At 43.7% G+C, this 15,262-nt stretch overlaps 1 protein-coding gene across 2 annotated transcripts in view; it reads left to right on the forward strand.

Moving 5' to 3' along the window:
- Positions 1-15,262, forward strand: part of csmd2 (CUB and Sushi multiple domains 2) — a 364,863-nt gene that overhangs the window by 171,000 nt on the left and 178,601 nt on the right. For both annotated transcript variants that reach the window (XM_077196124.1, XM_077196123.1), the window contains one exon: positions 14,679-14,791. In XM_077196124.1, the coding sequence (XP_077052239.1) occupies positions 14,679-14,791 (113 nt within the window). The remainder of the gene's footprint in view (positions 1-14,678; positions 14,792-15,262) is intronic.

A 15,262-nucleotide genomic window follows, 5' to 3' on the forward strand; every position in this document is an offset into this window, starting at 1 on the left:
TGTTTCTGTTGGTGATTTTTTCCCGATTAAGCTGCAAAGTGCCATTTTGAAATATAAGATAACTTAAAAATACTTTTTTCTTCAGCTATCATTTCACCCCCTCTTCTTTTGACCTTTCATCATTCCTTAAGGGCCATAAATGTGATTGGTAAACTCAACAGGAGAGGCATTGGAGACTCTAAGTGTATCTAATAGCAGTCCACAGCCAGCAGGATTAAACCACATGAAGGTCAAAGCTTTTGCCCATGCCTTGGTCTCTTCTTTCTCAACCCCTAATTCCCAGCTCTGGACTCAGTAGTTGGGAGTGTGATTTGTTTTGTCACTTCAGAGGGAAAGCGCACTCTTTCCACACCCACCTCTCTCTCTCTTGCTCTCTTATGATTCACAGTCATTAAAATACTGGAACTTTGGAGCTTTAAAGTCACCCTGACCCATGCTCAGCCACCGGGCCTGAGCAGAATATAAAGCAGCGGAGTGATTGATCTGCTTAAGTATCTGCAATTAAGCCGCCACTGTGTGTGAGACAGGCGCTGTGCAACACCACAGATCCCAAAATCAACCTCTACCACTGAAGTCTGCAATCAAACATGAATGGCGAGCGGAGAGATCGAACATAAAAGAAGTTAATCACGTCTCACACCAAATTTCTAACCCCTCTGTTTGACCAGCTAGAAGGGAATCACTGTTATTAGGCTATTTGGTCTGTCAAATGTTTGTTTCCTTTTTTTAAGGAAGGTAAGCTCCTATTTTTTTTTTAACCATGTAATGGCATAGAGACTTGGACCAATTAACCTTTGTGGTGATATTTTTTTGGATAGTGATAAACTGAGTGCTGAATCCATATCCGTGAAAACCCCTTGCACTTGACTTCCCCGCTCCAATGTTATAGAAATTTTCGATTAATCTAGGAAGTTCATTGGATGGGGATCATGAACTCATTTATAGCTGCACTCTTGTGGCACTTCCGATCAAAATCTAATACTAAGACGAGGGTGAAAAGGGGGTACTGAACTTGCAATGATGCCCTTAAAGCATCTTAAATCAATCCGTGTTTGACTTTCAGACCTCTTTGCCAGGTGCAAATTGTTTCTCTTAAAAAGAAAGGAAATAAAAGAGTGGGACGGGGTGATGCAGGGGTTGCCAGGCTCTTTTCAGCTTGCCCTAATAGCATATTTATGAGTGCTCTAATCTATAATGACATTTTCGATACCACCCCTGTAATGTTACTTACACGACCCTGATCCATTCCCTCGAATAATCACTATACGTTAATGGGGCTGACTTGAGCCTGAATTACTTTTTAACTCAAATGGACATATCAATTGCTGCATTGTGGGATAGACATAAGAGAATGAGAGTGATTCTTTAAAAAGATTATGGGTGTGGGAAACAATGGGGGAAGTGCTTTATATGCTTGACTGGCTCCATCATCTTCTTTTCTACTTACGTACCAATGTTCTCTTTATGTTGCTTCACTTCTGATCATTAACCCTCAAAGACCCAAATATATATATATATATATTTTTTTTTACATTTTAGTAATGTTGTAATGCAATGTTTGGCCTGTCGGGTAGCAGAATTTCAGTGATGTCACTCGTCGTTTGTCTGAACAAATGTAGAGAACATCCAAGGGTTCATTTGCAGGGTGTGTACTGCTTATGTATACCAGTAACTGTAGCCTTTATAATAATCACACAATATTAATAATTGGACAAGTCATATTTTTATGGATAATAATTTATTTAAAAAAATATGTTCAGATTGTATTTACAAAACCTGATGAACTAAATGAAAACTTTGGCATTTATATGATTAAGCTGTTCATAGCCATATTCAATTATGATAGTCCCTTAGGCAGTTCTTGTCCTCCGAGAAACAGAGGCGGACATTTCACTTGCTGCAAAGTATGTTGGTGTAGCCTTTACCACCTTTGTCACCTTTGTAGCCTTTGTCTGCAGCATCCTCTATTTTGTTCATATCTTCTGACACAAATTTTCAGAAATAATCCAGGGCTGTATGAAGGGAGACAGCATCATTGGTGATATCTTGACCTGAAAAATAAGTGTTAGGACTGCTAAAATCCTTTTTCATGACTTGATTTTGTTGGTGTGATGTCCACATAATCATCAGATGGGCGGTCACTGGGTTGTTTATTTTCCTTTTCCAGTTCACAGGCATCTTCACATTCTTCTTCATCACTGTTTTTATTTTGTACGGCATCACTGACATCATACACTTTGTAGATAATACGATTTCCCTGGCTGGTGGCATTCTGAATTAAAAAAAATACTGGATAGTTTCCATATCCCAATAATACTTACACATTTTAAAGAATTCACACATTCCACATAATTCACACAATACTGTCTGGCTAGTTTATTGTGTCCTTTACTTATCGTGCTAATAGCATGTATACCCCCCACATTCCAGAACATTATCACCTGTTCCTCATGCAGCAAGCAGATATTTGGCCAAACAGACAAAGCCCAGAAAAGAAAACAGGACCAGTTAAATGTATGTGATAAATAATAAGATGCATATATTGCTACACAATACTTTCAAATTCTCAAAAAAATAATGTATTCCTTAATTCAAATTGAACTTATCATTTAATAATAATAAAATGTTGATTAAAACTCAAAGTTGTAACGTAAATTATCAAAATAGATCATTCGTAATGTGCTAGTTGCACACAGGCACATTTTGCTACCCCTTTCACCCAGTATTGCAAAATTACAACACTGACATTGTAAGCTCAAAATCTAATATGAATAAAGCATTCAACTGTACCTTAATATCTGCAGGATCTAGATATATTACTAATCACTTGAAACATATGTTCATCATTTTGATGATTTCAAATTACTTACTTGAATGTTGATTTATCCAGTCCTATAAAACATGATGATGTGCATCAAGTCAAGTTCGCAGGTTGTGTGAGTTCATGGCCAGGTCATATTCATAAAATCTTCCATCAATTAGCATTGCAAGGCTGAACAATATGACCTTTTAGTTGAGTAAATGTGGTCTTAGAGAAAAGAAAAAAGAAAAAAAAAATTTTTTTGCAGGTTTATTTTAGTAGAGCTAAAACTGATGTTGTAATATTCCAACAGTGGGCCTTACAGGGTTAAGTATGTCTGGTAAACGCTTATACACATAATCTCATTGTGCAGGTCTGGCTTTAAACTCATGTACATGAGTGCACTTTCAAGTTACTGCTATAGTATTTCCTGTCTGGTAACTATATAGTTCATCCATCATATTGATCTGGGAGATTTCCAGGTCTGTCTTGGAGTTTTTCAGCTCTAGTCAGGCACGCTAATGCAAGGCCATTAAATCGATGTGATTATGAATTGGAAATGGGATAAAGGTCACCATGTGCCTCATTTTCAAGAAATGTCCACTGTCAATCAAAATCTTTAATGATTTATTGATGGTGAATGCTTACATGTTAATAAAGTGGTCTTATGACATTGTAAAAAAAAAAAAAAGTATTTTAATGAGTATGAAAGACTTCATTAGTATGCGTACCTCATACTTATACTATTTGTGTTTAAATAATTCTTTGATGGAATAATCTGAGATCAAAAAAGATAAAAATCACTGTGTTCTACCAACTAAGTGCATAGATCCGTAAAAGCTTTATCCGTAAAAGCTATTTTCTCAAAAGAGCAGAATGATCCGCACCCCTTTTCTATACGTGTGTGTGTGTTTGTATGTGTGTATATATATATATATATATATATATATATATATATATATATACACACATGTCTTCAGATTCTTTAATTGGACTCCATTGTAAAATAACTTTGTGAAGGAGATTAAAATGATTCACAGAGGGCAAAGAACGTCCTGGTTGCGTATGCAACCCACCGTTCCCTGAAGGAGGGAACGGAGGACGTAGTCGACGGTCGACTGAATGGTGATCTCGCTAGAGAGCCTATCCTCTTCGAGTACTATTGAACGAGCCAATGTAATTGGCGTGCGTGATTCGCATCACACACTCCGCCCCCCCGGCGCGGGTATAAATACGGAAGTGGATGCACGCACGAGTTGCTTTTCGCTGAGGAGCCGAGAGTAACCCGGGGTCAGCAGTGGTCCAGCGGTACTGGCAAGGGGACTACGTCCTCCGTTCCCTCCTTCAGGGAACGGTGGGTCTCTCGTCAACCAGGACGTTCCCATTCAGTCGATAACGTCAGACGTAGTCGACGGTCGACTGAATGGGGATAACCTTTGAAAACGCCACTAACGCTGCCACCTTCCAGTGCCTAAACCAAAGCCTCCTGATGCCCCCGCAAATTTAAGGCGGGGAAGGACAGGGCTTAGGCCAGGGAAGTCACTGCTGTTCCTACAGGACCACTGGGAAAGCGTTCCCCGTACATTGGAAGGAAGGGACGTTACGGAAGCCATATCCAACCCAGAGGGAGGTAACGTGGAAAATACACATATGAACTGGCTCCAGCCTAAGACGGGGGGAGACACACCGGACAGTGACGGCAGAGAGACTCTGCCGAGGGAAGACATGGGCTCACCGCAGGGAGCTGTATCGTGGAAGAATACACATATGGGGTCGCCGTAGGGACCGCAACATATGGACCCAGCCTAACACAGGTTCCAGACTGCTTACGAGTGGTAGGCCTAACACCAGACGTTCCGCACATCCGACGTCGAAGGGGTGTGGAGGAACTCAACAGGGTTCAATTTTAAGGGAACTCAACTGGAGTAGAAAGGCGCACGTATCCAGTCAATAGGAGGGGAATGGCGCAGCAAGCCGACACTTGAACCGGGCTCACGGTGAAACTGGCTTCATGAGAAGGGAGCCCATGGGAAGCAGCGGTTCAACTAGGTGTCGTCCAGCCCCCAACTCTAGAATCTGTTTAGCAAAGCATATCATCAACGCCCAGGCGGAGCACTTTACACTCATCATAGAGGAGCTCAACACCTAAGTGGACATGTTGCATCTCGGATTTTTACCGAAATGAAGGTAAGCACTAGTGCGACTTTGCATGAAAACAGCCTTCCCTCTCCGCTGAATTCCAACAGATATTTGTAGAGCTGGTCTGAGGTCTATGGCTTGCGTTCTGTACACGTCCAAGCGAACGGACAGAGAAGCCAGGGCTGGATCTGCCTCCTCCAGGGCAGCGCTTGCAGGCTCACCACCTGCTCCTATTACGGGAGAGGTAGGAACCTTGGGCACAATCCGAGCCGGGGTCTCAGCTTGTGAGAGTTAGCCGGCCCAGACTCCAGGCACAATACGTTGACCGAAAGCGAGCAAGTCCCTACCCTCTAGTAGAGACCACGCGAGCAGGAGAACTGATATAACAGAATTTTTAACTCACTGCCTGCAGTGGCTCAGGGGCGGTCTCTGCAGTGCATCGCACCAGGGACAAGGCCCAAGAGGATAAAGAGGGACGCAGGGATTTACAAGACCTTGCTCCTCAGGAACCTGACGATCAGAACGTGCTTCTGCACACTTCTGCAACACGATGAGCGTCGTTTAAACACCGAGGCAACATCATTTTGAGGGTGAAGGAAAACAGCCTACTCCAACCCATTTTGCAGGAAAGAGAGCACTGAAGTGATCGAAAAGCTTTCAGGATCTCCTCTGGAGAGAAGACGCACTCAACGACTAGGTTCCACTTCTAAAGGCGTAAGCACGCTACCCATTTCTAGGGGGTGCTCGCAGAAGTGATGGTAACTATCACATGCCTGTGATAGCCACCTGAACCTCCGCGTTCAGATGTAAGACCGCCCGGAATCTTCGCGGGAAGAACGTGTGTGCCATCGTGCCCCGTCCCTGAAAGAGTTTTCAGGGGAAGTCAGGAAGGCTGTCGATTGGCACCAGGTCTAGTTGGGCCAATAAGGGGCAACTATGAAGACCTGTTCCTCTCCTGACTTGGCACGTAGGTGCAAGCGACCGGCGCAAAAAGACAGGAGCATTGCTCAACACAACATGTAAAGATCACTGGGCTTCAGGAGCATTTTCAGCTCAGCACTTGAGTGTGATAAGTTCACTGATCTTCAGGAGCATTCCTGCTCAACACCTGAGTGTGATGAACTCACTGAGCTTCAGGAGCATTTCTGCTCAAAACTTGAGTGCGAAGAACTTCACTGAGCAACAGGAGCATTTCTGCTCAGCACTGCGTGTGATGAATTCACTGAGCTACAGGAGCATTTTTGCTCAACACCTGAGTGTGATGAACTCACTGAGCTACAGGAGCATTGCTGCTCAACATCTGAGTGTGATGAACTTCACTGAGTTTCAGGAGCTTTCTGCTCAACATGAAGTGTGATGAATTCACTGACTTGAGCAGGCGCAAGGCGACAATGAGTCGCAGTCGCTCTTAGAAGGCTCACTGGGGTTAAACGCATTTCTGTGGGCCCCTGGGGCAGCTGAGAGCCAGTGTTTGTCCAAGTGTAGTCCGCTCGGTTTATACAAACACTGGCAGGAAGACGAAACCGGAGGGGCAACTGAGCGGCCCCGGAATGGTCATGACCCAGCTAGACCCAGGGGATGGAGTCTCCACTTGCCCTGGCTACAACTGTCGTGAGGCTCGATGGCGGCACGATTGAGTAGAGCGGGAAGAGTGGAACAAAGCGTCCTCAGAAGCTTCTGACTCCAAGGAGGAGGTGACGGGTGAGTTATGACATGCAAGGGAAGCTTGTGCAACGGTCGCAATGTCTAACAACTCAAGGCACGAATGCCCGTGTAGTCGAGGGTCGCCCCGGCCCCCGTTAAAACACGCCCTTTGTACATGGTCCCTCTGTTGCAGAGGGTTTGGCAGCAGACCGGGATGAACTGCAACACAGGCTGAGCTGCTCTGCCACGATCACCTCAGGACTCGATCATGAAGCTAGCGCTGAAGCGGTCACATATGGAGGAAGCCAAAGGCTGCAACTACCATATACCCCAGGAGCCTCTGACAGTTCTTTCAGTGGGACCCTTTCTCACTTCAAACACCAGCTGAACACATTCTCATTGGAGAGACGTGTTAGACCGAGTCCATCTCCAAAACTGAAAAAGAGATACTCAGCCCGTGGGCCAGATTACTCTCTTCCAGTTGACCTGAAGACCCAACGGGCTCTGGAGCACTCGAGGGGAAGGACACTGTACTGATACTCCACCCTTACACGCAACACACAGGATGGCCTGCGGTGCAGAAGGTAGAGATCTGAAGCACATGTCTTTCAGGTCGGAGCTGCAGACCGATCTTGGGCCAAGATGGTCACGACCCACCACCTAGTAGCACGAAGAACAAGTTTACAACTGGCCTTCGTACTGGCTGGAGGAGCGGCTATATCAAATCCTTCGCCAGCAGGATAAGATAAGCACGCACAAGTCAGGAGCACTGCTCAACACTCGGTGTGATGAATATCACTGAATTTTCAGGAGCACGTCTGCTCAACACCTAATGTGATGATGTGCCTGAGGTGGGGCAGCAAAGTAGAGAGAGTGGTGTTAGTGTGCTGTGCAACACTTACCTGTCTCCACTAGCGGCAGGGGGCGCGTGAGAAGGCGGATGACCGGGTCCTCGAACGCACCAAGCTGCCTGCTGGCGACCAAGGGGGAGCTGAGGGGTGTAAGGCTATACAGGGTCACACCCGCCAGACTGGCCCTCTTGGGACCCAGGAACAGATGAAATTGCTCTCTCTTTGAAGTGTGGGTACCGCTTGCTCCGCTTTTCTTTTTTTTTTTTTATGGAGCCAGCGCCGGAACAGACACACACACAAACAAAAGGCTCCACCCGGCCCTCACCGATCATGCCACTCCAAGAGCATCTCATCCATTCCTGGGCGGCCCGCTCCGGAATGCTTTCGCTGTCGCTTGCCACCTGGCTTAGCAGCGCCTGGAGCGGGCTGGGCGTCTCTACTGCGGCCGGCTCCATGCTGAGGCCTGGTTGGAGGCTGCTGCGGAGGCCCAGCAGGAGCGGCGGTCGGGGAACGCCCACGGCGACGATCAGGCGGAGGAGCTGCCACCGGCGGCGGGTGGTGGCAGCAGCTGGCCAACGGAGCAGGATGTGCCGGATGACCTCCGTCTGCGCTTGAGCGGCAGAGAACTGTTGGATGCAGTTCTCCACTGCGTCGCCGACCAGCCCAACCTGGGAAATTGGGGAGACCAGGAACCGAACCTTGTCCGCATCCGCCATACCAACCAGGCTGAGCCAACGAAGGGGCTACTGGACCACCACGTTGGACATCGCCAGACCGATCACGCACGCTACGACACTCATGCCCCGGAGGGTGAGGTCGGATGCAGTGCGGTGCTCACCTATGAGCGCACGGTCTGGATTACCCTCGTGCATGCCATGGGTGCCCTAGCCTGCAGCAACGCCATGGCATGCAAGAGGAAGCGGCTTGCCCACAGGCTTTGTAAGCTCTGCCCGTTGGAACGGACGAAACTCACAGGCCTTAAGGGGGAGACGAGGATGCCCCCAAAAGGCAGCGGCCGCCGGACACAGGTGCACCTGTGTCGACAGACCGCTCCAATGGAGGGACCCTTCGCAACCCTTCACCGTTCCTCCATCAAGGGTAATGAGGGGGAAAAGCTATTCAGGCAGTTTCTGGCAGAGAAAGATGCTGTTCACCACCTGATAAGGTCTCCATGCATTTCGGGAAAGAAAGGCACTGGGGCGGCAAGCTGAGAACCAGCGCGGCTCCCCCCAAGACACCAAACTCCAGATTCCAACCGAGACTGAACGGGACACGGTGGAGGTTCCACTCGAGCCCGGCAGCCTCGGCGGCCCGTTTCAGCATAGCTGACAATTCTGGATCGGCTCGGGCAACATTGAAATCCCGGAGGGAGACAATGCAGCCGAGTCATCATCTCTAGAAGTCAGCTCACCCTCCGATGCTGCAATCGATGTCCTGTCCTCCAGGGGAGCCCCGAGTGAAACCGCTGGCCCACCCATTACAGATGGACCAGCAGACAACACAGGAGGCTCCAGTGGTTGCAGTGGAAGGGGGGAGTGAGGATCCCACAGGGAATGGTTACCGGGCGGGACATCCAACAATATCCTCCGGTCACCCATCCCACACAGCACCCCTGCAGGGTGGGGCATGGTAATGGGGACTCGCTCTCCGCGTTTAACGAAGGCGAGTCTCGCCCTCAACACTGCGACAGTCATGTTCCCACAGTGAAAACATGAGCTGTCCACAAAAGCTGTCTCAGCGTGCTGTAAGCCCAAACATGTGACACAACAGTTGTGACCATCAGAGAGAGACAGGGAACGACCGCACCCAGAAACGCACGGGCGGAATGACATCTTGAAAAAGACGCAAACGCACCCGTGTTGCTCTTTCAGAAAATAGGACCGTCACCAGTGCCGGAGCACACAGGGGAATGACCACGGCAACACTGAACAGAGAACTGAAACAGTGAAGCACTCACTTTTCTGCCCTGTAACCAGCCATCAACCCACACAAACATTTAGAAATTTGTTGCTGTTAAAACAGCAGTTGAGAGCTCAAAGCTTGCGATCACCGCTGCACTCGCGCTGTAGAACACCAGCACTGGGAGAGTCTTCCTGAAGAACACCGACACACTCGCTCGTTGTAGACAACAGCACTCTCAGAGACATCAAACGATCGGCTCCGAAGCGAAAGGCAACTAGTGCGTGCATCCACTTCCGTATTTATACCCGCGCCGCGGGGACGGAGTGTGTGATGCGAATCACGCACGCCAATTACATTGGCTCGTTCAATAGTACTCGAAGACTACGTCTGACGTTATCGACTGAAAGGGAACCGAAGCCAACGTCTTTTACAGTACAAAATTTAATCTTAGATAAAAAATAAAAACAACAATAATGCTAAGTTTAAATTCCTTCCTCCCTTACTAACAAACAAACAGAAAACTTAATTTTGCAAATGTAATGCATCTTAATGTAGCTTTTATTTGACAAAACTAGTATTTTAAGTTGAACCAATTCTGAACTGCAAATATATATGTATGTATTCGTCACATTTGGCCTATTATTATTTCATTATTTCCAATGGTGTGGTTGATTTCATCACACTTAACTATGTCAAGATGAGTTTGTGCATTTACTTACAAGGATCGGTTAGTTGTTTGTTGTGATTTTTAGATGTCAGCACTTGGCACATTGCTGCAATATTTCATAATAAGAATTGTTTTTCACAGCACACTTGCAATCTTTTTCTCGACATCTGCGGTAGAGCTTTACTTAGTGAGAATTGTGTTTGTATTAGTATAATCTGGCAAGGTTTAAACATTTTTACATGTTTTTTTCTCGGCGGTTTAATTGGACATAATTATTAAAAAAGATCCTTTTGCTGTGGTAGAGAAAACCCTCGGATAAGGATCAGTCGACTGACTCATTTTAAAAGATGTTAATGAAGAATCAATATTTGAACAAAGCTTTTACAGCTGTCTTACAAATCATAGTTTCATACAGCGAAAGCGACAAAAAACTCTTACAATTATTTTTGTTGTGGGAAATATCTTAAGATCTTGCTCTCAGAAAGTGAAGAGAGAAAATGAGAAAAGTAATGAATTCTAGATAAATAATTTAAAGATGTGAATCCATCCCAATGTGTGAAAACAGAAGCTCGATGTGACCCATGTCTTTCCATCTGTTCCAGTGCGAGAACTAAAACTGGCAATAGAGCAATAAAAGATGCTATCTGCTCCAAGACTTACTTAATATGTCCGTTGGTTGCCATCGTAAATCAAGTCTAATGTCAGGTGACAAGTAGTCAGAATCCAACGCCACTTCCATTATTCTGGCAGGCCTCAAAGGGAAAAGGGGCTAGAGAATGTGGGGATAGTAATAAATAAATAAATAATGTGCTTGAGAGGATGAAAACTAATTTCAGTAAAGGCGGACCTGTTGGTGATTGATTCTGTGGAAGGCATTAATCTTGTTCTCACCATCTCCAAACCCATCAGTTACTGTGAAGATGGTTCTACCATTACATGGGGTGTCACGGGTTAACCATGAACTGTTTTAGGGACACAAAGTTTAGTCAGGAATTGGGGTACTCCATTCACCAGCATATGTTGTGGTTTAGATGTTTATTATTATTATTGGTAGATTTTGTATGACTTTAGGTCTTCATAAAAGGGGTGTGTTAATTTTTCTTTGGAACTTTAACTCACTAAATTAATATAATATAAATAAAAGATAATTAATGCCTTGTTCAAACTTCCCAAAAACTTCCCTCGTTCGTTCATTCCACACACATTATGTATAATTGAATCATGTTGGCTATTCAAGAATAGTAATGATACCATGTCCTGCTCTTGAAGTTTCATCACAGTTGAGCTGAACAGGCCTACGAGAGCGATTTCGCCAATCCCCAAGATGCCTAACGGAGATGTTCTGTCAGTCTTGTTCCTGCGTCCCATGAGAGCACTGGGCCTGTTTCAGTTAATGAGCCCCAACTGCGCTAATGTGTGTTAAAATAGGACTATGTGATTCCCTGCTGTCTTAGCGTCACAGCATTATGACAGGCACCGGTGCATCAGTAGCGCTGTGGTACACACATTCTCTATGATTACACCCTTGGGCTTCAAGCTTTGACACTACAACAGGTCCACATCCCTGACATTCGAGGGAATATACTCTCGGTACAACACTGTGAGACAACTCATTCACTCCGATTAGACTCACTGTGTTTCCTTGACCACTATTATTGTTGTGCGGGAGAATGAAAAACAGGCAAAGTACATACTTGGGCTGTCAGAAGGATGGCATTTTGTGAGATGTGCTTGAAAAGAAACACAATGTGGCTCAATTTGGCTCATCAGTGATTGAAAAAGCTCTTTCGGCTTTCAGCCTCTTTGCTATTGTGGGTAAATAAAGTGGTTTAGGGTGGAATTACTAGAATGATAAAATATGAATCAGTCAGCAAACTGCAAAGTTAAAACCTCATTTAAATATTGCAGGATACTGTGTACCAGGACTCCAGACTATCCTTTGAGAGCTGTAGCACCAGCGCCATTAAATTCTACAGATGGTGACATCAGCACCTGATTTTGGTAGTACTGGCTGGATTTGAATCATAAAGTTAAATGAAATCATAAAAGTACTATTGTTTTGCATTAACATGTGCAGTTACTATTAGTATTACATGTTTGTTTATTGGAAATTTAACTTTTATTAACAACAGTAACGTGCACAAAACATTTTTTTATAAGGACAATGTAAATATTCTACTCATATTAAATGTACCATTGTTCTTCTACTATAGTATCATACAGATCTGACCAACAGCTTCGTTGATTATAAAAGGTGGGCACTTTACTTGCTTTCTGTGTAATTCAGTCACAATTTGAACAAAAGTTTTTGTTTTCTACTTTGTTCCATATATTATGGACTGGAAAGGGCTAATAAGTCATCAATTGCTTCTCTGGCACCAACTTCTGGTTGTAGTTGCAATTTCATGTCTTTCATTTCATGTCTTTTTTTTTTTTAAAGTGTTTGTTTGCCACACAGTTTTAGTTGTTCTACATCTTTAAACCGTTAGATTTGCTACATTAAATCCATGGTGACTGTTGGTGATTTGTGGATTAAAAAGTCTTCTATAGCTTAACTATAACTCGTTTCCACGTCAGGGCTGTTTCATCTGATATGGTTTATCTGAATTCTGCGATGAATGCTTCTCACTAGATCTCGCTGTGATGTTATTAATGCAGCGGTGAATCCAAACACGTTCTCACTGGGTCTCCCAGCACTGCGTAGTAATGGTGTCGTGTGATCACCGATCGGCATGCGAGTACACCTGTCCTGAGCTTGGGCTGTGCTATCTATTATTTCTCCGAGCTGATAAAAGGTCTGAACTTGCTACTCAGTTCAAATGAGTAGCGAGGTTTCTTTCCTCTTTCTATTCAACAGAAATGGCTGCTTTTATCAGTTGGGCAACGTGGTGGTGGCATCAGTGTAACCTCTAACTAAATTTTGTCTCACTGGTGGAAAAAAGGTCGCAGTCTGGACTCTGGAGCCCTATGTTCAGAATTTTAATCTTTTTAATATGAATGAATGTGACTGAATGTTTAGCAAACTATCTCTTTGTATGTACGTTAACCTGTTGGCGCAACTGATCCCCACTGGCGTGCCTGACGTCACTTTATTTACCTATGTTAACATTCACTATGTTATGAATGCTGACAAATGATAGGTCTTTTGAACTTTTTTTAACAATGAGAGCTCTCTGAACTGCAATGCATGGGTTACTCCGAGCAGTGGCGACTCCAGGAATTCCAGTTAGCTTTACTAACAAGTTGTTAATGGAAAGGAACCCAAGTGACACATTAAGTGACTGTAATGTGCCACATATGTAACCATCACAAAATGACTTTTCAAGCTTATGTTTCTATGACATTGATCCATGATGTCTATTAGTTAATGTAGATAATTTAATGAAAACTGTTTTACGTCTAATCACGATCTGCGTGTTTCTCTTTGGGTCTCGTTTTCCTTGCCAACGAATACCAGATAATTGTTTTGTGTCTTTGATGGTTTGCAAGAAAAAGATATTAAACGCGAAGAAAATCACTTGTCAAAGGCTCCTCCACAGAATGAGAAGTGACTTAGCCATTACGACATAAGCAACAGACGCACATATTGCAAGCAGTCATTTAAATGTTAATGATTTCGTTTGCAAAAAGATTTATAGTGTTAGTGACTCAGACCCATTTTTATCCCATTCCCTCAGTGCTGGTGGCCTTGGTCGGTCTGAGCAGGAGAAGAAGTTAAAAATACTTCATTGCATCAGATGTGCAATAAATAGGAAACGTGGACTAAGCTCTTGTAAACTATTCATCCCTCCTCACTCGTCTTTCTTTCCCTCTTTCTCTCTAGGTCTGTCTTTCTTTATTGTAGGGCTTGTTGTGGCAAATCTGACATTTGGTAAATACTACAAGGATGAGCTTACGTTTCTTTGTCAGACAACTTTCTGTTTCCTCCTCAGCTTATGCGATTAACGCTCACTATAATAAAGAAGCGGTCCGACTGTGCCTGTGTTATCTGAGTAATTAACACTAATTCTGACAGTCCCAAGACCTGAGCACTGATACATCTAAGCTTAGGGCAGGCAGGTTGTTATTGGGCTAACAATAAAAAAAAAATATATATATATATATATATTATATATATATATATATATATATATATATATATATATATATATATATATATATATATATATATATATATTATAAACTCAATTATATTATATAATACTTTTTTATCAGATTGGTTGTGAAGATGCTTGTACTTGAAATTTTCTTCTTTTGGTTAAATCAATTGTTCACTGAGGAATGAAATTCTGTCCTCATTTACTCCCTCTTTTGATTTCAAATCCATATGACTTCTCTTTTGATATGAAAAGCACAAAAGGAGAAGTTCTGAACACTGTGATGGTCACTAGATGGGAATATAATGAATGGAGCCTAAAGCTTTCGAGCTTCAGAAAAGGACCTACAGCTTGGTCTGTTCATCATACTTGGAACATAGCACATGAGTCACTCGGTACAGTTTTATGGTGCTTCTGCATCTTTGTTGAAGCTTGAAAGTCTCACTTCTTTGTAATTGCTTGGGAAAGAGAAACCTCTACAATTTAAAATTAAAGCTAAAATGTGTCAGTGTTTCACAGAGAAAGTAAGTAGAAAGTTTACTACACTCGATAAATCCCGTCTTCTCTTCATATTACAGGTTTACTGGTCCAAACCTGCCATCTCCCATCATCAGCAGCAAGAACTGGCTGAGACTCCACTTCACATCCGATGGAAACCACAAACTGAGAGGCTTCAGTGCTCAGTATCAAGGTAAGGGATGGGTTGTCGTGGGACTGGTTCCTTTACTGGTGTAAGTCTATCTAACAAGACAGAGAAACAGCTCAGGGGTCCTAGCTGTCAAAAACATCTGGAAAAAGAGAGAAACAAACTAAAAGAGGAGAGACAGAGTAGATATATGCAGGGCTGTTATCACAACATGTTCTACTCATTCTTCCCTTCACAAGCTTGTGTTCCCTCATTTTAATTTCAGATTAATAGAGTTCTGAATTAATGTACACATTCATTTATGTAATATTATATAATTATAAAACATAATACCTTTTTTTGTTACCAATAGTTCTTTCAGCCTTGTTCTGTCAAGACCTTTTTTAAAAGCTTAAAAACTGAATATGTGGGGCCGGTATATACACTTTTCATTTAGTTTAATGAGACTTGAAGCGAAAATAAGAGGTTTTAATTTGTTTGAAAGATGTCTCTTATGCTCACCAAGGCTGCATTTAT

The sequence above is a fragment of the Siphateles boraxobius genome, unplaced genomic scaffold (genome assembly GCF_051911475.1).
Source record: "Siphateles boraxobius isolate OS27281-9 unplaced genomic scaffold, OSU_SipBor_1 35, whole genome shotgun sequence".
Lineage (NCBI taxonomy): Eukaryota > Metazoa > Chordata > Actinopteri > Cypriniformes > Leuciscidae > Siphateles > Siphateles boraxobius.